Here is a 24,879-nt window from a genome sequence, read left to right on the forward strand (position 1 = left end):
AACATATTCCCCAAATATTTAAGAGCTTAATACTGAACATACTTAGAACACTTTAGAATGGCAACTGTTAATAAACTAAAACAAGCTCTCATAACAAACATACTGTTACGGCCACATATATACAAATATAAATGTATGTCAATAAAATCACAGGTTATAGCAACCGCTTGACATATGTCATTCTTTTTAAACAAAAAACATCAGTACAAAAATATAAAATACAAAAAGTGTTTTTTCTTACAAAACATTGACATCAAACATAACTGTCCTTTAAAATGTGCAATTGCTGGGCTAAGAAAATTGTCATTTGATCTTCAGGATCGTTAGAACAGCATTATAAAACAACTCAAGTCAGTAAGTCTAAAGAAGGGTGACAAAAGCACCGCTTTCTGAAACCTCTGGCCAGCCAGTGGGGCAACATTACATACAACAAGATATTGAGGGCTATGCCAGAGGAGAGGCATTTTTAGAGTACCTGAGCAGGTGGGAATGCGTTCTGGTGAGCTCTCCTTAGACAGCATTAAATCCTCAGTTCTGTCTCCTCATGTTCTAAGGAGTGTTCATTTGTACCCATAATGGAGGACGAGTGACCTCCAAAGGGAGCAATGGCTGGGGAATGGGCAGCAAGTGGCGAAAGTGATGGAGAAAAACTCGGAGACATGGCTATTGAGGAAACAGTGCCATCATGGTCAATGGGAGATCGGCGCAATGAGGACAGGTGTGGAAATGTTCGGCCTACAGCAGGTTTCGGCAAAACCGTTTTGGCCCCTGGATGTGCTACAGAGGTAATAAGGGGAGGAGGGTCAATTCTGGGCTTGGGATCTGTCTTTGCTTTGGGATGAAACGGCCGCCGAGGGTTAGGTGGCGCATTCTCATCTTTCAATCTGGCAATTTCTGTAAAGACATTAGCCAGAGGCTGAAATTGAGGGCACCAATCGAGGAGGTAGTCCCAGTTGTAGCTTCCCCTCAGTTCCTCATCACTAGCCACAATAGCTGTAAGAGAACCATCTACAGCAGGCTTACCATCCTCCGGGAAAGCATAATCTTTCGGATGCGAGATTTTAAGCCCTCTTCCAACCCCAAGATAACCACCTCCTTCATCCCGATAAGTTGGCAACTGGCTTGATGGTAGTGTCCCACTTAAACTTCCCAGTTTTTTCCCTTTAAACCATTGATTTGCATCCATCCCTGGCTCACAGGAAATGTCAGACAGCTGGTCAGCATCTTGCTGGATACCAGAATCGGGCCCACGAGCAGCTATGTGCTCCTGCATGGAGGAGGAGATGCTGGAAACTTGAGGATACTCATTAATCATCCGGATCTCATCATCTTCTGCTGCTTCCGCTTCGGCAGAACCACGTCCACTGGAGTGAGATGGGTCAAGAGACCCACCTCGTGCGTAGGTACCTCCTCCGCTCCCAGTTTGGTCTGTTGCATACCCAGGAAGAGTCGGATGATACAGCTTATCACCCCCTGGTACTTTCGATTCTTCAAGACTCTCCAGAATGGTACCGTGGGATACTATTCTGGCGCAAGCCTCTTGTTCTTTGTACCTTTGGGATCTCAAGAGGAATATCACTACAACAACTATGATCAGGAACACAATGGCTGCCAAGGAAGCTGTTATAGCACTGGCAAGTACCACATTCATGTCTGTGTTCAAGCCGAAGGATGTATGAGTGACATCAATTGTGACCTGGGCAGAAGCTTTTCGGGAAATCTCCAAAGGACTGTGAGCAGTAACATCCAACGTCATCTGACGTGTCTCTCTTTTGGACCGGCTTGTATGTCGATGATATGCATCCATCTTGAGGGATATCACTCCTGTAAACGTGTTGACCTCAAAGTAAGGCGAACTGTTTGCGAGTGTGTAGAGGACAATGCCGTCCACCCCTCCATCCTCATCATTAGCATTTACTTGCCCGATGCTTTGCCCTTTCTTGGCACCCTCAGGTACGTGGAAGGCGAAATCTGAGTTAGTGAAAACCGGGTCGTACTCATCTTCACCAGTCACAAAGACTTGAACTGTGACTGTGGCCGAGTAGTTGCCTGCATCCATTGCGATAGCAATAAAATTGAAAGCGTTTACCTTCTCGAAGTCGAATGTAAAGCGGGTTCGCACCTCACCGGAGGTTTGGTTCACAAGGAAGGAATCTTTACCGTTGCCGGAATTATACATGAGGAAATATCTCAATTCTCCATATGCTCCTTTGTCATGATCAATGGCATGTAGTATGGTAACTAGAGCATTTTGGGGCTGGTTTTCACGAATGCTTGCTGTGAGTGATTTAAGAGGGAAGTAAGGCCTGTTATTATTGATGTTCTTGACCTCGACAGTTACAGGAGCAAGAGCGAAGTGGCCCTGACCGTCTGAGGCCTGAATGATGAACACACGAGAGGACTGTTTCTCACTATCAAGAGACCTCCGCAGACGAAGGGACCCAGTCCAGCGATCAATAGAAAAGAGCTCAGACTCGTCTCCAGAACTGATTGAGTATTGAACCTCTCCATTAGATGTTGAGTCAGGGTCCACTGCAAAAAGTTGAAGTATTTCTTTTCCCGTTTCTGCCCCTTCATTGACAATAACGTTGTACTCAGCCCTACTGAAGGATGGAGGGTTATCATTGGTGTCCATTACAGTGATTAAAACCGGAACACTTGAGCTTCGTTGTGGTATGCCGCGATCTGAGACCACAATAGTGAGATTGTAGCCATTCGCACTCTCAAAGTCAAGCTTATCAACTAATATCAGCGTTCCAACTGTCTGAAATCCATGGCCCTCAAGGAAACGAACACTGCTCTCGATTTGGAAGGCGTTACCAATGTTTCCACTGGCAATGGCGAAATCAAACCCGCAGTTGTCCCTAGATAAGTCCCCATCCACTGCTTCCAGGGTTAGGATGGTTGAACCAGGAACTTCATCTTCAGATACAGAGGCTCTGTACTCAGTCTGGTGGAATACAGGGGCATTGTCATTGACATCAGACACATGCACCTGAACTGTGGTAAGGGCAGTCAACGGAGGTGTTCCACTATCACTGGCTTCAATCACCACCAAAATGGAAGGGCGCTGTGAGTCAAACTCAACCTTCTGCTTGATGAACAGAGTACCTATGTAAAGAAATTACATTATAAGGTAAGATCAGGGCTTTTACTAAATGCTTCAAAACAGTAGTTCTGGTGGGTGACAACCCAAAAATGATATCCTGAACAGGGTCCTGGACTGCTGTGCATCCAACTATAGAGTCTTTAGGCATAAATTGATCTACTCAATAATTGGAATAGTGTTTTTTAAATTCTTTAGGCTTGTAAATCACATTTCTTCTGTTGTTAATGATTTGCACATTTTCCATAATTTTTTTTCTATTCAGTATCATTATGCATATTTTGTGATCTCTGTAATTCACATTACTTGATTAACAAATTTGATACTGCCACTTGACATCCTAAAACGTGGGCCCTGAAGAAAAACCAGCTGAGAACCACTACATCAAAAAAATTATGTCTTGTTCCTTAAGAATGAATTCTACATCTGACAATGATTTGGATGAAGAACAATAAACAAAAGGAAAACAACAAGAACAAAATGACAAATTACCATTGCTTGGGTCAATGTAGAACATGTCCTTTGTTGACACAACCCTGTATGTTATCCTTCCGTTGTCTCCGGAGTCCTTATCTGTAGCAGTTACTGTGATAACTGAGCTTCCTGCTGGCGAGCGTTCTGCTAGAGTCACCTGCCAAAGACGTAAATCGGTCTTAACACTGACGGCTTTGATCAGTACACAGCATCAATTTGTTTTTTCTTTTACTTAAAGAAATATTTTTGTAAATGTGCTCACAGGGAATATTTTCGAAACAAAAATGTGTCTCTTTGACATTTAAATAAACTGCAAGTGCCTTTTGCAAGTGCAAGTGAAAAGTATTTATTAAACAGAGTGTAGAATATCAAAGTTAGTGTAATCTGTTATTATTGCAAGGCCCCCTAAAATACTTTTGATCGGTCAAATAACTGTTTACTATGTATTATTCAAACATCTTGGGTACCAGTCTTGGGAAAGTTACTTTGGAAATGTAATAGGTTACAGATGACAAGTTACACTATTTGAAATGTAATATGTAGTGCAACTATTTCAATTACTTTTTAAAGTAATGTAACTGATTACATTTGATTACTTTTTAATGATTTTTCTAAATTTCTAATGAATGTTTTCAAAACGTTTTCACATTTTTTCTCAGTAATCACAGTCACATTTATTTTGTAATTAAATTACATAATTTGGTAACATGTAACTAATTACTCCACAACATTGTTGGGTACTTCAAACATTTTAATGTACTTTTTCTATCAATATTCATCCTGAACATGTGCTTTTTCCAAACATACCTCATAAAGGTCCTGGGAGAAGACTGGAGCATTATCATTCACATCCTCCACAAGCACGGTCAGATTTGCGTAAGTCCGGTGTTTGGAGTCCGAGGAGCTGACGGTCAGCATGTACCATGTTCTATCTTCAAAGTCCAGAGAGGCAGTCAAAGACACCCCGCCTCCATAGCGATGTATTCCAAACTTTCCTTGAGTGTCTGAGTCCAGAAGCAGGGAATAGGAGAGAGCCGGCCCAGAGTCCACATCATTCCCTGTGACCTGAGTGATCACGGTTCCAATCAAGGTATCTAGAGAGAGAAATACACAATCTTGATAACCCAGTGTGAAATGTAATTTATTGTTTCCGTTTGTGGTTGCACCTTTCAAAAGTATTACATATTGTTGGACAACGCCCACTATTATTGGACACATTGTACAACATCAGTGACAGGAAATAACCATTAAGGACCTTGGCAAGAAAAACGCCTGGTAATTGAGTCAATCTTTCAGCATGGTGTGCCTCACTGTTTGTCTGCCAGAAAAAATAGGAAATTTAGTTCATTGATTACAGGAGTGATATTGAGTTCAAACAGCAGTCAACTTACTCTCAGGGACCCGGACTTCACGTGGAACAGGGATGGTGGGACTGTTGTCATTCAGGTCTACGATGATCACAGTGAGAGTGGCAGAACCTGCTAACCGAGGACTACCTCTGTCCGTTGCCATAATAACCAGGCTGGAGACACAACAACAAAATTAGAGTCAGAGTCTGGACATTCTCACAGACTATTTTTATGCTGACAGGAAAGAAATTTAAGACGTTTTAAAGTGCAAACTCTAATAATAATCAAACGAAGATATTATTTCAGGGAATATAAAAGTTTTAACCGCATCGATGGAACTGCCTCTACAGAAGTGTCATTCCGTCAATAAATACGTGAGCATTACTTTTTTTTTCTTAGCTATTTAAAATTAAAAAGACATTACTTTTCAATCACTTCTGTTTAAGGATAAAGAAGGTAAAAGGAAATGATCTAAACTGCTATAAAAGCAGATGGAAGAACTTAGTACTTGGTCTGTGTCCAGATCTCTCTGTCCATGATGGCAGCGGTGGATATACTGCCTGTGACAGGGTCGATCTTGAAGAGGCCGCTCATGGACGATGACCTTATGGAGTAGGTCACCTGCCCGTTCTGACCCTGGTCCAGGTCATTCGCCAACACCTGAGGAAATTACCGGTGAAATTGGCAATGAAAATACAGACAGATTCGCAACAGCTGCTCGAGCGTAACATGAACCTCTAAGCAATGTTGGGCTTGGAACTCAAATTATTTAGAAAAAAAAAAAAGTTGAAAAAGGGAATTGGTTGTGGCTATGTGGGACAGCTGAGCCTATATTCTCACCATGGACAATGAAAACATTGTGGGAGCCGCAAAGGAAACTCTTTTGGCTTGCACTGAAAATATGCTGTATTTAGGCCAAGGGATGTTGTACTCCACAGCTTTTATGAAGACTCAACCACTGAGAAAACAAATGGGAGATTACTGTACCTGAATGATAGGATGATCATAGCCCTGGGCCTCACGAACATAAGCAACGTAATTGTGAAGCTGAAAGCGTGGTAAGTTGTCATTGACATCCTGTAGGAGAAGGTTAACTGCCATGAAGGAACTGGAGGATGCGATATATATATAATTCAATTTATTATTCAATGCAATATAATACACAAATAAATATTTTTCTTATGTAAGAGGAATAAATTAAACTTCTTTCCTTTAAATTATTACTTTATCAAATGAAAAAGAACACTAAGAAAAAAAAATGGAAATCATTTAACTTTGTCCTCACAGGACCAAGTAATTCATTAAATCAATTTAAGCAAAATATAATAAAATATTCATAACCATGATAGTTGTCAGGGAGAGTCCAGCCTCGTCAGGCCCAATCATCTCACACACCCATTCACAATCACCGGAGTACTAATCAGCCGCACCTGTCACCACCTCCTGAGCCTATATTCTCACCATGGACAATGAAAACATTGTGGGAAACGCAAAGGAAACTCTTTTGGCTTGCACTGAAAATATGCTGTATTTAGGCCAAGGGATGTTGTACTCCACAGCTTTTATGAAGACTCAACCACTGAGAAAACAAATGGGAGATTACTGTACCTGAATGATAGGATGATCATAGCCCTGGGCCTCACGAACATAAGCAACGTAATTGTGAAGCTGAAAGCGTGGTAAGTTGTCATTGACATCCTGTAGGAGAAGGTTAACTGCCATGAAGGAACTGGAGGATGCGGTTTCAGCCTTGACCACCAGGCGGAGTCGTGGGGTCTCCTCAAAGTCCAGACCTTTGGAGCTTTCTACCCAAATCTCACCTAAATAAGGAATGTATTATGACTAATACTGAAACATCCTTCCCCTTTAGAAAGACTACTATCACAATAAGTTCATGCAATGACTTCGATTACCTGTGTGGGGGCTGATGCTAAAGGACTGCTGCTTGTTGCCACTGAAAATGCTGTAGTTGATGCCACTGCTAGATCCATCAGGATAGTGAGCCTGTATCTGAACAACTGCTGTACCTATAAGAAAAAAAGACCTTTACTGATTAAAAGGAAATTTTCCATCAACTTGGCATGTATGAAAGGTTTAGTGATGCACAATATGTCATTACCATATCGTTTAATGTCTGATGTTTTATCATCGCAGTCAATATTGGATATTTAATCATGCATTTCATTTCCCTTAGTTTTATATTTAGATGACTTTTGCCAACATCTAACACTCACAATAAATTAATATCCATTTTTCATACTGTACACTGAAATATCGTGATGCCTAAATTCACTTGTAGCATTTAAAACGAACTGATTTTAGATGCTACTGTTTTATTTTTGAATTATACAGCAGCCAAAAATAGGTTAATATTGCTGCATTTTATTCTAAACTAGACATTCATATCCAATTTTTGCAGACGCTTTTACCCAAAGCGACTTAAACTGCATGCAAGGTATATATTTTATCAGCTCATGCATTTCCTGTTAATCGAACCCATGACCTTGGTGTTGCTAGCGCTATGCTCTACAGTTTGAGCTACAGGAATATCAGTTGGATATCACTGATGTACAGGGTCATTATCACACCTTTAGCAGCATTCTCCTGCAGGCTGACATCCCTGGTGTTGCGAGCGAAGCGGATGCCCTGGTAACTCTGCTCTCTGATGTACACGATCACAACTCCCAGAGAGGACTGCGATGGGTTACCCTGATCCATGGCCTCCACAATGAGGGTCCGCTGGCTCTGGGTCATCGTGTGGAGCTTTTCGGTGGCCTGGATGTCCCCAGTCAAGGAGTTTATGGTGAAGCCTTTGACAGGATTCGCAAACCGATAAAATACAGATCCATTTGCACCGAAGTCTTTATCTTCAGCTCTCATGGTGGCCAGCACCTTGTGGTTGGAGAGACTACTGCTGGACATATTGATGATGAGCGGGTCTGTGATGAAGAAGGGGGCGTTGTCATTTACATCTAAGATGTGGACGGTGACTTCAGCAGAGGTGTTACGGGGGTTGGAGGCTGAGGAGTCCATGGCGTAGACTTTGAAACTGTAGGAGGCCACTTTTTCTCGGTCGAGGGCTGCTGCTGTAATAATGCGACCCGTGTATTGGTCCACAATTAACATACCTCTGGATTCGTGGCTCAGGAAGTAGACAACCTGACTGTTGGACCCTTCGTCCTTGTCAGAGGCTGAAACCTCCAGAACAAGAGACCCTTCTGATGCATCTTCTGATACCTCCACTGAGTAGCTGCTGCTGGGGAACACTGGGCTGTTGTCATTCAGGTCCAAGACACTGATGTCCAAAGTGACAGTACTGGTGAGGGATGGTATTCCTTGATCTTGTGCCTCCACGGTGAGGGTGTACTTTGCTTTGGACTCTCGGTCCAAAGGCCTGGAAGTGGACAGCACACCTGATTTCCTGTCCAGGTGGAAATCACCAAAATGGTCTCCGCCTGAGGAAAGAAAGTTATGAAAATAACGTTGTCATCTGGCCTGTTAGTGTAATAAAACAATATTAATAAATTTAATTAATGCTGACCAATGAAGGGTGCAATGTATATATATATATATATACATATATATACGTCAAGGCAAGGCCTCCGTGAGCGAGTATGCCATTAAATTCCGCACTCTGGCGGTGGCGAGTGGATGGAACGAAGTGGCCTTACTGACTGCGTTCCGGCAGGGGCTGAACGCCGACATTCGCCTTCAAATGGTGATATTTGACGACACCGTGGGGTTAGAGAGTTTCATTCAAAAGGCTATCAAGATCTCTCAACATCTCCTGGCCTGTAACCCGATCCAGCCACCCGCCTCACCGAGCACATCCGACTCACCGGCTCCAGCACCAGAACCCATGCAAGTGGATTCGTACCATCTCACCCATGCGGAGCGTTCGCGGAGGATGACCTCGGGACTATGTCTATATTGTGGGGAGCATGGACATTTGATTCGCTCATGTCCTATCCGACCAGCATGACCCACGGTGAGTATTATCCAGCTCAGTCCTCAAATTGTTACATTGACTCAAATTAATGTATTATTAATGTCATCTCAACAATCCCTTTCAGCGCAAGCCCGGCCGTGTATTGATTACCGGACCCTCAATTCACAAACCATGAAATATCCATATCCCCTTCCACTGGTGCCGGCCACCCTCGAGGAACTTCGGGGAGCTCGTATCTTCTCCAAGCTGGACCTGCGAAGCGCCTATAACCTTGTTTGGATCCGTCATGGTGACGAGTGGAAGACCGCCTTCATCACACCCACCGGACACTATGAATACTGCGTTATGCCATATGGCCTATCCAACTCACCTTCCGTATTCCAGGGCTTCATGAACGAGGTGTTCCGGGAGTTCCTCCATCATTCTGTGATCGTGTATATCGATGACATCCTGATTTACTCTCGGAACCTGGCCGAACATCGCCACCACTTGGAGCAGGTCCTTCAACAACTGAGAAAATACCATCTCTATCTCAAGCTGGAGAAGTGCGAGTTCCACCTTACCACCGTCAAGTTCCTCGGATATGTCATCAGTCCTCAGGGCATCTGGATGGATGACAAAAAGGTCCACTCCATTCACCACTGGCCACAACCCCGGACAGTTAAGGAGCTCCAACGCTTTCTAGGGTTCTCAAATTTCTACCGCCATTTCATCCACCATTTCAGTCTACACACAGCCGCCCTCACGTCTATGCTCCGCAATAAGCCCAAGTCTCTGTCCTGGACGCCCGCAGCCCTCCAAAGTTTTGAGGAATTGAAGGAAGACTTCTGCACCGCTCATACCCTCGCGCTGCCTGATCCTCAGAAACCATTTGTCGTGGAAGTAGACGCTTCCACTGTAGGAGTCGGAGCGGTGCTCTCCCAGCAGTCTGGAGAGCCTCCTAGCCTCCATCCCTGTGCATACTTCTCCCACAAGCTTTCCCCGGCGGAGCAGAATTATGACATCGGGAACCACGAGCTTCTCGCCATCAAGCTCGCGCTGGAGGAGTGGAGACATTGGCTGGAGGGAGCTCTTCATCCCTTCCAGGTCATCACTGACCATCGGAACTTGGAATATCTTCAGGAGGCCAAACGCCTAAACCCACGTCAGGCACGATGGGCGCTGTTCTTCACCCGTTTCCAGTTCACTGTTACCTACCGTTTGCAACTTCGGCATCCCGGAGGATATCGTCTCCGATCGTGGGCCCTAGTTCATCTCCCGGGTTTGGAGGGCCTTCTTCCATCTCCTGGGCGTATCAGTAAGCCTCACCTCCGGATATCACCCACAGTCCAACGGCCAGACTGAGCGCAACATCCCCTTCCATGTCTCACTGCTCAAACCCTGTGTTCACCCTATGTCTGCTTCTTCCCCAGGGCCTGACGAATCCGGCGTACTCCCTCCTCCTCCCGAAATCGCGGAAGAGGAGACCATCTACAGAGTCAATTCACTTTTGGACTCCCAGCGTTGAGGCGGGACGCTAGAGTATCTCGTAGATTGGGAGGGGTTCGGCCCCGAAGAGAGATCATGGGTTCGTAGAGATGATGTGCTAGATCCCTTACTCCTCAGTGACTTCCATGATCGTCACCCAGATCGTCCCGCTCTCCGGAGCCGCGGCCGTCCTCGACGTCGGCAGCGGGCGTCGGGAGCCGCCCGTGGGTACTGTCAGGGAGAGTCCAGCCTAGTCAGGCTCAATCATCTCACACACCCGTTCACAATCACCGGAGTACTGATCAGCCGCACCTGTCACCACCTCATCAGCACTAGTTTAAATGCACAGCCACTGCAGTCACACTTCGTCTGGTCTTGAGTTTACTATGCTACTCCTTACCTGACTCACTGAACCCGGACTCCATCCTGATACCTTCCTGTCTCTGTGCCATCTTCTTCAGCCCGATCCACCAAAGAACCCTTCATCACGTGAGCCCGATTCCTTCCATTCCATAGACTGTTGCTCTAACCCGTTTGCTCTCCATCTCTCTCACTCTCCCAGCACCTGTTCAATAAAGCTCTGTTTACTTTACCTCTCCGTCCCTGGTCTCCTTCTGTACTGTGACAATAGTTGGGTGTATTTCTTGTACATATGTCAGTACAGGCTGCCACATAATGTTTGACAAACCTTTTGTGGAATGATGTGGAATAATGAATATTTACTGCAAAATGATACATAACATCTTTAACGAAGTGACTAAAAGTACATTACTGTTCAAAAGTTCTCAAGCGGTTCTTTTTTGAAAATAATATTTTTATTCAGCATGGATGAATTAAATTGATCAAAAGTTACTTTAAAGACATTATTAATATTATTTAGCTGCACAACTGCTTATAACATTGTTAATAATAGGATATGTAAACAGTGTTATTTATGTTGCTTTACATCAAATAAGCATATCAGAATGATTTCTGGACTGGACTAGACTGGAGTAATGGCTGCTAATAAATTAATCTTTGCTATTATATGAATAAATTACAATGTAAGATATATTAAAATAGAAATGATGAGTTCTGATGAGGTTGTAACAAATGTTTCTACAATGGGGGAAGGATTAATGGGTATCTATAGAACTGAAAATGATTTTAGGCATGAGCTACACATATGTGAACAATTAGCGGTTTGTATACAATATATAATAATAATTAACATATATTATACAACAACATAAGTATTGCTCATAGCATTAATACCAGTGATTTTGTAGTGCACCAGCCCACTGTCCCCGGAGTCTTGATCTGTGGCTCTAATGGTGAAGAGAGTCACAGGCTACTGTCTATTGTCATTCTCATCCAGCACTGTGACGCGCACTGTGGTCTTGGCACAATTGGGCAGAGAACCACCATCTCTGGCATAAACTGTTTATGAGAGAGAGGTTATAAACTGGCTAAACAAATGTGTGCACAACCGTGACATGACATTGGCAGAAACACAAAACTTCAATCTAAAAGCATATCATTCTCTGTTGCAATTAAGCGACTGTGTTTTATCTGAAGCACCTGTCACAGCATAAACCCCTTGGGCTTCCCTGTCCAAAGCCTTGGTGGTTGTTATGACTCCTGTCACCGGATGAATACTGAAATCATCTCCTACAATACTTCCATATGTCACAATTCCATTGGTCCCTAAGACAAAAGGATAAAGACATTATAAGAGATGAATCTACACAGTTTTCTTGAATGTAAGTCCAAAATATCATGTCTGTGAAAAGCCCATCATTCTTAAGAGGCTGTGTTCACTTTGCACAATGGACTTTTCTCACGGAATGGGTAAACACGTGGCGCACCCTGTTTTTATTTGCTTGTAGTTAATACCGCTGTCTAAGCAGTTGGTCTCAATCGCCCTCCCCCTGGTCCTTGGATGGCAGATTGCGTGCAAAAGGCGAGCAATCTGGCAGAGTGTCACCTGTTTACCTCGCTAATTGTTCATGGAGAGAAAGTTTATGATCCTTCTGTTTTATTTGCCCCTGAGTAAGTCCAAGAGAATGCAGCGCTCCCCTTCCACAACCCTCCCTCCCCCCTCGGCCTGGCACCAATTAAAACCACACACTTTTATTTGTGATGGGTTTGGCTGTGGTATCCAGTGTTTTCAGAGAAATGTTAGACAAACATTCGTGTCACTTTTAAAGAGAACGGTGTGACCACCGCCAACCTCAGAAGGTGGAAATGAACTCTTCTCACTCAATGCGTGCGTTCACAGACAGTACCGTTTAGCATCACATCATCAAGTATATGAGCCATTGTGTGGCAGAGATACAGAAGAATGTAAACAAAATTATTAGGGCTGCCCATTTACTGTTAATTTAGTGTGATTCATTAAATAAAGAACATAATGTGATACAAAATTAACGTAATTAATCATGCTCCTGACTCAGATGTACATTCCACACAGGATTTTCCTACCATCAATTCAAGATTAAAGTACCAAAGTTTTTGTGAGTCCACAGCTAATGTGTACCTTGCCAAACCACATTTACAGGGAGCATGTTGCACAGAATAAGTAAAGGAGACATTTGTACAAAACGTGTTCTTGTTTGGAATCGGCTACATAGCAAGATGTTTTGTTGAACTACTTTTACATTTGACACGCCATCTTTTAAATGTGGCACTCATGATGTAGTCTACATGTATACATAGCAGTGTTGTTTTTGTTAACTAAAAATACAACTAAAAATTAAAAAAAAATGTTTTTGTTATCGAAATAAAGCTAAAATAAAATAATATATAAATATTAGAGGAAATTAAATTTACAGAAATTAGAAATGTTGCCCTTACCAAGTAACTGAACTAATTACTAAAACTAAACTGAAATAAAATACAACTAAATAGAATTATAAAAAATAATTAAAATGATTAAAGCACAAAACAAAACATTAAAACAAACTAAAATGAAACTGAAATCTGAAAACAAAAAAAATCTAATTCAAACTATTAATAAATACTATAACAGGAAATATAAATAAATAATACTAAAATGTCACTAAAATTATGCTTATAAACAGTGAATCAACAACCCTTTAGTCAACCCCACTGAATATTTCATTTGTATTAATTAACAATTATTTTCTAAATTAAATGTCAATATTTATAATTAAATTAATTTTTTTAGGCGTTTTTGACAGGATAGTATTTAGACAGGAAGCAAGAGAGGGTGGGAGAGAGAGAGGGGGAACGGAATTGGGAAAGGTCTGCGGGCCGGGACTTGAAATCGGGACGCCCGAAGCGCAACAATGCTATATGTCGGCACGCTGCCCACAAGGCTATTGGCTCCAACATATAAATTAATTTTCATTCAAATTAAATGCATTATATTAATTAAAATGAATAAAATATTGCTTAATATAATTAAAAAATAATAAAATATGCTTCATTAATATTATAAATACACCACCAGTGGTCCTTATACAACATAACTGCCATGTTTATATGTTAGACATATATAGGAGTGTACTTTACCTTGGTCCAAATCAGAAGCTGAAACCACAAGCACAGTAGTTCCCGGAGGCTGATTCTCTGCAATAAAAGCTTCATATTCACTTTCCTCAAAGTATGGTGCCTCATCATTTACGTCAATCACCTGGATTGACAGTAACTGGGAGCTGCTGTGCTGTTGTAAACCGTGGTCTTCTGCCACTATGGTCAGGTTGTAGAGGTCTTGCTCTTCACGGTCAATTGGTCTAAGAATAGACAAAGACCCTACAGGGGAAATAAGCAAAAGTGTTAGGCTACCATATGATGAATGTAACAAGCATAGTGTCTGGCATTTCTCTTGAGTGATCGCCTGCAGTTTAAACAATTACACAATAATGAAGCCATGATGTAAATTGTTTAAAGCAAAACCACTCGCACTTAAGCAAAGCCTCATTCACACGCTCGCACGACGAATGATTTCCATCTTGTAGCACACTTTGATCTTGCATAAGCAACATCACAGCACGAAAAGTTGAAGCCTTTCTGTTGTGTTAAAAATTAGTGGAAGTCATGCGACGTATTCAAAAATTACTTTTTTTCCCCAATGCACAGCCCTCCCTACCTGAACACTCGCTGAGGCACTGTAACAGCTCAACTATCTGGCCGCAGTTTACAAGTTTTTTCCACAGCAAACAGAAAGAGCGCATAAACAAGCACTCTAGACACGCAACGGCCCGGCCTGCCGTGCCCTGCTCAAATTTGGGGGTGCCAGCTCCCCTGTCGTTAGCCTACCACAAGCGAGCGGTGCTCCTATTGATCCAATCTCAATTTCATGCTTTTAAAGAACCAGACGCAATGATTCAAAGCAGGCTGTAAAGGCGTGATGGGAACTGAGACACTAGAGGGTGTTTTCGTTCTGTTTCGACTTATTTTTCCCTCTCTTCTATCTCCATAACGCTGAGCTAACATGCCTCTGAGGTCTTAATCTGGTAAGAATTAGAAGCTCGAATATTTTCAGACAATTTGACTCCTCACCAGTCATGCTCCGATAACGTAAGGGAAAACCAAGCGGAAGAAAGATAATGTTTTGCTTTTCTATTCTCATATTAATAGTTGAAGGCATTCATAATGAGCTTCCCAAGCAAGTGAGCGTTTGTGAGATCGGTTTGTCATTTATAAAGCAGACAAATGTTATTTTAAAGAGACAGACTACCTCAAATTTAACATCCTATGATCATTTTCTTAGCCCTGTCATACAAAACCTGTAGGATTACAAAAATTTGGTATGATCTAGCTCCATATTCTAATAAATTCTGGTTAAGTGTGGGTTCCATAAGCATATCAAGGTCCACAATAATGCATGCCGGAACAGAGAAACACAATCTGTTAGTGGTAAAACATGCTGTAAATAGCTACCAGCTGAGTGGTGTGTACTGTCTTACACTCCTGCTTTATGTCATGATGTACTAATGCACAAACACACACACAGATGAGAGAAACTGTTCCGAACTCACAGCACAGGGCAGAATTTCTGGAAATGGATGAGATGTTGAGCTGGTGGTTTTTAGGATTAAAAGAACTAAAGGGCATTTAGAGGATTGCAACTTGGGAGGAGAGGAAAGATGCGAGTCAAGCAGAAATGCAGAATCAAACTGATGGTGCATTTTGCATGCCATGCAATCTTCCACAGAAAAAAAAGGAAGCCATAAGGGTCTGGAAAGACATGAGGGTGAGGAAATGATAGAAATGGAACTAATCCCTTAATGTCCTGTTCACACATCAGTTTAATCATAAGAAGTTTGCTGCAACTGCTGCATGTCCTGATGTTACTGGTGTTTTGAGTAAATGGACATAGTATTTTAAAATCACTCAAAATTCAAGATGCATCAAATAACAAGGTTTCAAAAGAAGATAAACAAACAAGATGCAAAAATACGCTTGCACTGCAGTTGTGCTTACCCATCTCAATTTTACATAACTTCCTCACACAATCTGTATGATGTGTAGCATAATTGAATAAAATAAGAGAGAAAAATCACTGTTTAAAAACAACGTGTTTAAAATCCGTTGTTTTGTCTTGTGGAATAAATGTAAATATATACCACCGTTCAAAGTTTGGGGTCAAGAAGATTTTGTTTTTTTTAAAGAAATTAATTTTAATTAATTCTCTTTTTTGAAAGAAGTTAATTTTAATCCCTGGTTACAGAAGATTTAAATTTCAAATAAATGCTGTTCTTTTTACCTTTGTATTCATCAAAGAATCCTGAAAAAATTATCACTGTTTACACAAAAATATTAAGCAGCACAAATGTTTTAAACATCGATAATAATAAGAAATGCTTCTTCAGCACCAAATCAGCATATTAGAATTATTTCTGAAGGACAAATTGACACTAATGGCTGGAGTATTAGCTGCTGAAAATTCAGCTTTGTCATCACAGAAATAAATTACATTTCTAAATATTTTGAAATGAAAAACAATTACTAAAAATTACTGCCATTAATAAAGTTAATAATATTTCAGAATACTACTATTTTTTACTCTATTTTTGATTAAATAGATGCAACCTTGGTGCCTTGGAAATCTTACTGACCACAAACTTTTCATTGGTAGTGTATATTTTGTCAAATAGCTTTATCGGGGCTTACATTTAAAAAAAAATAATTTTTTATTATCACATTTTATTTAAATTTAGAGCATAAATATATAGTGAACATCAAGAATTTAATTCAGATGGAGCTGTTGATTGGTTTACCTGTATCTGGGTTAAGGCTGAATTTTCCTCCAGTGTTGCCGCTCTGGATACGATACGTCACACGTCCGTTGTCTCCCTGGTCTGCATCTGCAGCCATGACATAGACCACGACAAAGCCCACAGGCTGGTCCTCCATCACACTCACCACAGACGGTGAGATGAACACAGGGTCATTATCATTCACATCAGTGACAAATATGCGGGCTGTGACCGTCCCACGGTGCCGCTGACCGACATCGGGGGCCGAATCCATCGCCTGAACCACCAAGAGTAGTGAAGAGGTCCTCTCATGATCCAACATCATTCCCAGAGAAAGAACTCCTGTGGTTGGATCCAGGAACAGGAGATCTGGAACGTTTGGCCACTGCTGCAGGATGGAGTAGTGTACTTCACTGTTGGGTCCGCTTCCGTCTTTATCAATGGCCTGGAAGGTGTAGATAGATGATCCAGGATCGGTGTTCTCAGGGACGACTATGATAATGGGGTCTTCGGGAAACTTGGGAGCATGATCGTTGCTGTCCTGGACATTGATTACCAATGTAACAAAGTGACTTTTAGGGAGAGGCATGGAGAAGTCATCAACCTCAATCTGGAGAGTGTATCGAGGAGCTTTTTCGAAATCAAGCTCACGGGCCAGGTAAACATCACCCGTCTGGCGGTCTACCACAAAGGTGCCGTCGCAGTCGGTGCCTCCCACCACAGTATACGTGACCTGGCCTACTTCAGGAAGAGTCTGAGAATCAGGTGAACGAACAGATCCCACGATTAAGCCGGGTTTAGCTCCCTCTACTGAATTCAACGTTATTGGTTGGGAGTTAGTGGTGGGTGATCCTTTATTTGAGCTTACAACCTGTAAAGAAAGACGTTTATGTATTAGATTTAGAAACTGAAATGATGAATGCAAAGCACGGCTAAATGTTAGACGATAGGAATGTAAATATTGGGATTATACTGTACATGATTCATTGCATTAAACTCATGCTTTACAGATTAAAAAAATGAAGAATTCCTATACAGCTTTTTGTAAGTTTTGCATCATATTAGTCCTATGTGGTTTTGGTAAGTCAATAAAAGCCATTTTTGTAGATTTGTGTACTATATTTTTGTACAGTGACTTTTTTCTTCAAGACCTAGATTTTACATGGGATCTAAACAGGTTTATTACTGTTAATTGAAATTAAAACGAAAACCACACACACACACACACACACACACACACCATTACTTAAAATAAAATATTAAAAACCTATTTCAGCAACATAAGCTAAATAAGAATCATTCATATTTTCTTTTACTTTATATAATTGTGTTCGTTTCCTGTATGAAAGTAAACAAAAAATATCCTATATTTTTTATTACCATAAAATACTAGTCTTACATTAGTTTTTTTATTTTATTATAATTAATTTTAAACTACATATCAGAACAGATTGTAACCCATTTTTAAACTGCATCCTGCTAGTTGCCTGTTAATGAAATACAACAGAACAGAAACATACTGCAGCCCACATTTTCTTCTCTTTTTACAGGGAATGAAAACTTTTTGGGGGGCTTTTACAAGCTCAAACAACAAACCTGCTAGCATTAATCAGAGTTAATTTGATAGGTCTGTGACTGCCAGGAAAAATAATACTGGATTAAAGTAAACATAATCATAATAGGAAACTGTTAGAACATTCAAATGTGCAAATATTCTTAATAAAAATACAGAATCCTCATAGATGACTCAGAAACACTTAAAAGCAAAATAACCTTGCTTCCTAATATGGAAGCCTGCGGTTTCTCTTAGCAGATGAGACATTGTTTTGATAGTTATGAGAGACTGTGTATGTGTGTGCGTGCACAGAAAGAGAGACAGACACAGAGATAGAATGATGGAAACAAACATTTAGATAAAGAAAGACACATATACAAACACAGCACATGCGAGACACTAAACCTCAAAACCGATGCGTTAGAACTCAAACAAGTTTTAAAATAAAAGTATGCACTACAACACAGGTGCTCATGAAAAACCTATTATTTTTTGTACTATGATTAAATCATCATTATGCACCAGGGTGATTAGTATATTGGCAGTAACGAGATTCTTGACGCCAAATCTTCTAATGAAACATAATAGGACAGAGGGGTAATTAATCCCACATTAAGCGGTAAATGACATGTTCCAACAAAAGATCTACTTTTTTTCACACAGCTGCTTTTGAGTCAAACTATTGATTTCTGAAAGAATCAAAGCCTTGCCAGAGCTCTTTTATTCTAATTAGATATCAATTATGAACTTTATTATTTGTCTTGGCACATCCATAACAATACTGAATCGTTATACAGCATAAATGTGTTTTCCAGGCATTTGCACGCTGGAATTTACTACTGTCGCTGTCCGTTGTGTCTGTTTCCACTCCGTTGACTCGTTCGAGAAATATTAATTTGATCACTGGGGTATTTCACAAGGAGTTTTCTGTTCTTCAAAGGGCTACTGAACTGTATTACGAGGCTTTGACGCAGCATAGCAGAAAGCACAGCTGGCACTTGTATCGGTGCAGCTGGGAGTCGGTCACTCCTACTTTGAGTGTTTTACACCGTAATATCACGCTTAAAATGTTGCAGACAACAACGGAAAAAAAGGAGAAAAAAAGGAGAAAAAAAGTCTAGGTTAAGACATTCATCTTTGAGCACCTAAAATTAGCCAGCTGAGAGTATTTTTCCCGGCATTTCTTGGGGAAGGTTACAAGACTTGGACTAGGAGAGATGAGTTGGCTATGGAAATTTGCAATGCAAGAATGTAAGCCTTGATTAGGCCAACTAGATCATTTCATATTTCCTTTGCATGATGTTTAACCTGAAAGCAGATGTAAACGGATCCATTCCTGTAGAGGATAATTTACAAGTTCATATTTTCATATAACAGTATTAAATAAATCATTTAGCATATTATGAAAAGGTGATGAGTAGATCCATGTGGCGGAAGGAGTTATTTTTAACTTGCGACAAAGCCAATCTCTGATATGACCAAAGACCTTTGTGTTAACTAAGCCATAACTAATCAAGGCACAATATACATTGTTAGGAAATTTGTCAGGAAACCTGCCAAAGAATGAGGGTCCAGAAAGGCTGAAGGCGTTTTACTGCTCAGATGTTTAATCCATCTGTCATCCAGTGGATATAATTTGCATGATTTAGAATGGTTAACAGACTTCTAGGTGTATCTCAACCTAGTCACCGTTTCATCTGACCTCAATTTTCAATGTTATGGTGGAGCTCTGAGGGGGTGAACCTCGGTCCGAAGCCAGAACGATGAAATTATACTCAGGACGCTCTGAATGGCTCAAAGGGGAAGAGGAGCGCAGCTCTCCGGTGTTTGGGTTCAGTGTGAAACGTTCGGCTCTGGGACCTACAGACAAGACAGGATGGAACGGGTCAGGTTTGTGTGCATCAGCGTGATAAAGAATGATTGGATTGACCATTTTTCTACTGTAGAAAGTGTGCATGACTTCAGTGTTGATCCCATCTGGATTTGATTTACAGATAAATTACAGAATGAAATAGTTATGTGTCAAATTCAGTAAATGTGTTACAAAACATATTTAATGATCTCACACGTCAACACATTACCTTCTACACTTCACGTCATGCTGTCTGAGCTATGATGAATAGCAGAATATTATGGCATGGGTCAGGTATGATATATTTTTGGTACCAGTATACGCTTTTAGTATCAATATCAGTGCAAGCCTAACAACAAACTAAATCTTATATTTTTTAATTAAATCAGAAGTTTCCTGTTCATTGTTGACAGACAATATGCTTTGCATCTGGTTTTGACACACTGTAAGACATCAAAACAACAGGTTTTGATTCAATGCATCTTTCTTACCAGACATGGAGTAGAAAATAGTTCCATTTTCTCCTTCATCAGGGTCTTTTGCATGAATGGTTCCCAGAAGAAATCCAGATGGCTGACCTTCTAACGCCTGTACAGAGATTTCAGTTAACACTTTTATCAGTACAGCTCACTTCTGTATATGAAATCGGCATCATTTTTCCTCTATAAAATCTTTGTAGAATTTTTAGAATATACAATATTTCATTCAAAAGTTTAGTAAACATTTTAATGGTTTTGGATGCTTCTTATTTTCTTATGGATGCTTCTTAGTTTCTTATGCTCACCCAGGCTGCATTTTTTAGATAAAAAATACATTAAAACAGAAATATTGTGAAATATTATTACAATTGAACTGTTTTCTATTTGAAAAGACTTAATCCTGTGATGTCAAAGCTGAAATTTCATCAGCCATAACTCCAATCTTCAGTGTCACATGAGCCTCCAGAAATCAGTCTAATATTCTTAATGACCCCAAAATCAGAGTTTTATTGCTTTTAGTCCATGTTTATTATCCATGACGTGTGAACTCTTTGACGAAGCTAACCTGTAGCACATATACTGTGCGCATTTAAAATGTACAGTCTTTCTCTTCTGGAAGACATAGCTTTGAGATTTATGAAGCTAATATTATATCTCATACCTGCAGCAAGAGCTCTCTTCCTGCATGGCTGAAGGAGGGCGCATTATCATTCTCATCCAGAACCGCAATGAAAGCAGTGCCTGTAGCACTGCGGGGAGGGTTCCCTCCATCCTGAGCCACCACCATGAGCTGGTAGCTGGACTGAAGTTCACGGTCGAGGGAAAGTTTTGTGCTTATCTCACCTTTAAAAGAATAGAACAGATGGAAAAACACACAGAGAGAGAGAGTAAGACAAACTATTTTATTGCACTATTTCATCTGTGGCAGAAGGCACAGATGGTACATCCTGACTTCACCAAGAGGTACCCCCACAGTTAGCAATAGCATGGTGCCAGAAGTCTGGAGCTGTGTGTGATGGCTAGTATGTTCAACAGCTCCACATTAGGGATGGGTCAGAACAGTCAAATAGTCATTCGATAATGGACTATGGGTTCACTGAGGTTGGCTAGTTTGCATATTTAGATTTCTACAGTTTTTAAAAATTGCAGATTTTCATGTTTTCCTGTCAAAATGTCTAAGAGAGAATGCTGACAAGAAGTCAGAATAACATTGTTTTTGTGAGGACTGTGAGAGCTTTCTGAAATTAAAGGTTATAGTAATTATTTTACCCATTTGTTGAATATCTGTCAGTTTGTATGCTAACAATCAGTAACTGTCAGACTATCAGCATGACAAATCTCTCTTTGGAAAGATGTTACTCTACATTCAAAAATTTACCACCTTCAAAATCAGACTTCAAATTCCTTTATTTGAGTAATATTCTCTATTTTTAGTGAGGACTGAAAGTTTGGTTATAGTTGGAGTATTTTGCATTTTGAATATCTGTCAGGTAGCATGCTAACAATCAGTAACTGTCAGACTATCAACACACTAAAACTGAAACTAAAGCTGCTACACAAAATTCACAAGTTCACCACCTACAAAATTACAATTGCAGTTGAAATCACTTGGTTTGAGCAATGTTCCACATTTTTGTGAGGAGTGTGAAAGCTTGGTTATAGTTATGTAGCCTATTTATTTGTTGACAATCTGTCAGTTAGCATGCTAGCAATAAGTAAATTTAAAAATATGAGCACACTAAAAATCTATTTGGAATTTTTACTCTAAATTTAAATTCAAAAATTAATATCCATCAAAATTAATACAAATACCCTCAAACTTCAAATTACTTGCCTTTTTTGTAAGAACTATAAAAGCTTGGTGTTACTTAGCCTATTTATGTGCTAAATATCTTAGCAATAAGACATATAATGAACATGACACGAAACCAGTCAACGTATATAGTGCTTCCTTAAGACCAACTAGGCTGACTAATTCATAAACAACTCACCAACTAGTCAATTTCCAAAATACATAGTTTTGCACATCCCTACTCTATACACACAAAGATAATACCACTAGACTTGTCTAGGTGCCAAGCTGATCTTGTCATTCCGAGTCATTTTGGTCTGTTAGACTGCAGCCATATTTGAAGCTCACCTGTGTGGGAGTTGATTTGGAAGTGGTGATTCAGATGGAGCAGGCGGTAGCTCAGCCGACCGTTGAGACCAGCATCCCGATCGCTGGCAGACACCCGGCCGAAGCCAGTGCCTGCCGGCAAGTTCTCGCGCACTGCCAGGAACGCTCTTTCTTGGATAAACCGAGGGGTGTTGTCATTTTCATCCATCACTGACACGCGCACTGTAGCGCTACCCGTCTTCTTCAGCTGTCCGTTGCCTGATGTGGCCAGTGCAGTGAGCAGGTACATCTCCTTGGCTTCTCTGTCCAGGGCACTTTTCACGAACAGCCAGCCGCTGTCAGACACAATGCCAAACCCTGCAGCATCACCGTCTGGGTGCAGGTGGTAGGCTAGTGGGGCGGAAGATGTAGAAGACGACCCAGGGGTGATGCCACCATCTCGGTTTATAGCTCGTACCTGCAGGAAGCGAGTGTTGAGAGGTGTGCTTTCCTTCAGTTCTACTCGGTATGTGAGACTATCGAACACAGGGCCTTGGCCATTCTCTGCTTGCACGTGGATGACCAGGGTGAAGGTAGAACTTAGCTGAGGTGCTCCGCTATCTTTAGCAATCACCTGCAGGTCATAGCGAGGCATGGTCTCGTACGACAAACTGCCAATCAGGCGGATTTGTCCACTGTTGCGATCGATGCTGAAGGTTCTCTGGGTACCGCCGGTGAACAGGTCAAAACTCAGAAGACCATTGGGTCCAGAATCATGATCTTCTGCTTGGACCTTATACACCACTGTACCCATCCGGGTGTCTTCAGGTAGAATCAGTGACTCGGAAGATGAGGGCAAGAAGACGGGCGCATTGTCGTTGACGTCAGACACTGTAATTCGTACCCTAGTCTGGCCAAAGGCCGGGGGGTTACCGCAGTGCGCCTGGACTTCCAGATTCAAGCTGGGTTGGGCCTCGTGATCCAGAGGCAAGCTCGTTCTCAAAGCCCCAGTCTCCGAATCAATAGTGAAGTAGCCCGTGGGGTCACCAGAACTAATAGTGTAGGAGATATCCTTCGAGACACCTGAGTAGAAAGAGGCAAATGGCCAGAGACCCATTACTTCACAGTGTAGGACGAAAACAAAGACGAAGAGTTATTTTTCAACACGAGACCAGAATTTAGTGCTTCAAATATCCAAAGCAAATTGTTAAAAAACTAAGCGGTGAAACAGAATCAATGATTAATGTCGATTGTAAATGAGGTGTGTACAGTGGTTCCATGCATATTTGTACAAGTGGTGCACCATGGAGAAAAAAGCCAGAAGACGTCTTTCAGCACACTTGAACGCAGTCCAATGTGACTGATAAATGTGGGTACACACTGAAGTCTGGTTTATGTGTTTTAACGTGTTGAATAGGGATTTGTGTCCAAAGGGGGGAATAAAAAACCTCTGAGATTAGCTCACCCACCGTTCTTAGTGCTGGCCCGCACAACGCCAACTTGTGTTCCACGCAGGGCATCCTCAGAGACCACGAAGAAGTACTGAGCTTGCTCAAACACAGGGGGGGCGACCAGTCCTGCCACTATGCTGATGTTGACCCTGGCATTGACTGGAGCAGTAAGGCCCCCACCATCTTGGGCTGAGACCACCATCGTAATGACTGAGTTTGCCTTTCCATGTAGAGCGCGCGACAGTGAAATCACTCCTGAGAAAATGCACACCCAGAAGAAATATTTTCATTAGGTTTAGAGGTATCAGAATACATCAAGACACAAAGCACAATATCTCTTCATCCTATACACACACCCACACACTACCATTCAAGTTTGGGATCAGTACAATTAAAAAAAGTAAAGAAAATAATACTTTTATTATTTTCTGGTGTAATAGTTGCTGAAAATTCAGCTTTGCCATCATTTGCCATTAAAATATAAAACAGTTATTTTAAAGGGGTCATATGATGCGATTTCAAGTTTTCCTTTCTCTTTGGAGTGTTACAAGCTGATTGTGCATAGATAAGATCCCTGAAGTTGCAAAGACTAAAGTCGCAAAACCAAAGAGATATTCTTTATCAAAGTTAAGACTCTGCCACGCCCCCCCTAAAATGGCTCGTTCTAACACGCCCCCACATATCTACATCACTATGTGGAAATATTTGCATAATGTGCAAATATGTGCATGCAAAGAAAGAAGGCGTGGTTTTAGTAACCGCAGTTAGTGTTGAAGCAGCCATGTCAGGGAGACGCTGTGTGTTTCAATGCGAAAGCAAAAGCACTTTATTTGGCCTTCCGAAAGTAGATGCATTTAGGAATCTTTAAGATTACTTACAACAGAACAGCAATG

At 41.2% G+C, this 24,879-nt stretch overlaps 2 protein-coding genes across 2 annotated transcripts in view; both read right to left on the minus strand.

Moving 5' to 3' along the window:
• Positions 1-247: 247 nt before the first annotated feature.
• LOC107704787 (protocadherin-16-like) lies at positions 248-11,675 on the minus strand. The gene is made up of 9 exons (XM_016507815.1): positions 11,600-11,675; positions 7,518-8,384; positions 6,843-6,956; positions 6,538-6,749; positions 5,438-5,589; positions 4,972-5,102; positions 4,388-4,674; positions 3,599-3,737; positions 248-3,111 (listed from the first exon to the last, which is right to left on the minus strand). Exons 2-9 carry the CDS (start codon positions 8,053-8,055, stop codon positions 521-523), a joined length of 4,164 nt encoding a protein of 1,387 aa, XP_016363301.1. The 5' UTR covers positions 8,056-8,384; positions 11,600-11,675; the 3' UTR covers positions 248-520.
• The window catches only part of LOC107704701 (protocadherin-16-like), a 93,098-nt gene continuing 79,894 nt past the window's right edge, over positions 11,676-24,879 (minus strand). Inside the window, exons 4-12 of the mRNA XM_016507689.1 lie at positions 24,005-24,241; positions 22,578-23,618; positions 21,099-21,280; positions 20,450-20,546; positions 19,809-19,966; positions 16,573-17,422; positions 13,862-14,101; positions 11,906-12,031; positions 11,676-11,764 (exon numbers count right to left, since the gene is read on the minus strand). Coding sequence (XP_016363175.1) covers positions 11,676-11,764; positions 11,906-12,031; positions 13,862-14,101; positions 16,573-17,422; positions 19,809-19,966; positions 20,450-20,546; positions 21,099-21,280; positions 22,578-23,618; positions 24,005-24,241 — 3,020 coding nt within the window. The remainder of the gene's footprint in view (positions 11,765-11,905; positions 12,032-13,861; positions 14,102-16,572; positions 17,423-19,808; positions 19,967-20,449; positions 20,547-21,098; positions 21,281-22,577; positions 23,619-24,004; positions 24,242-24,879) is intronic.

Source organism: Sinocyclocheilus anshuiensis, unplaced genomic scaffold (assembly GCF_001515605.1).
Source record: "Sinocyclocheilus anshuiensis isolate Anshui unplaced genomic scaffold, SAMN03320099.WGS_v1.1 scaffold758, whole genome shotgun sequence".
Classification (NCBI taxonomy): domain Eukaryota; kingdom Metazoa; phylum Chordata; class Actinopteri; order Cypriniformes; family Cyprinidae; genus Sinocyclocheilus; species Sinocyclocheilus anshuiensis.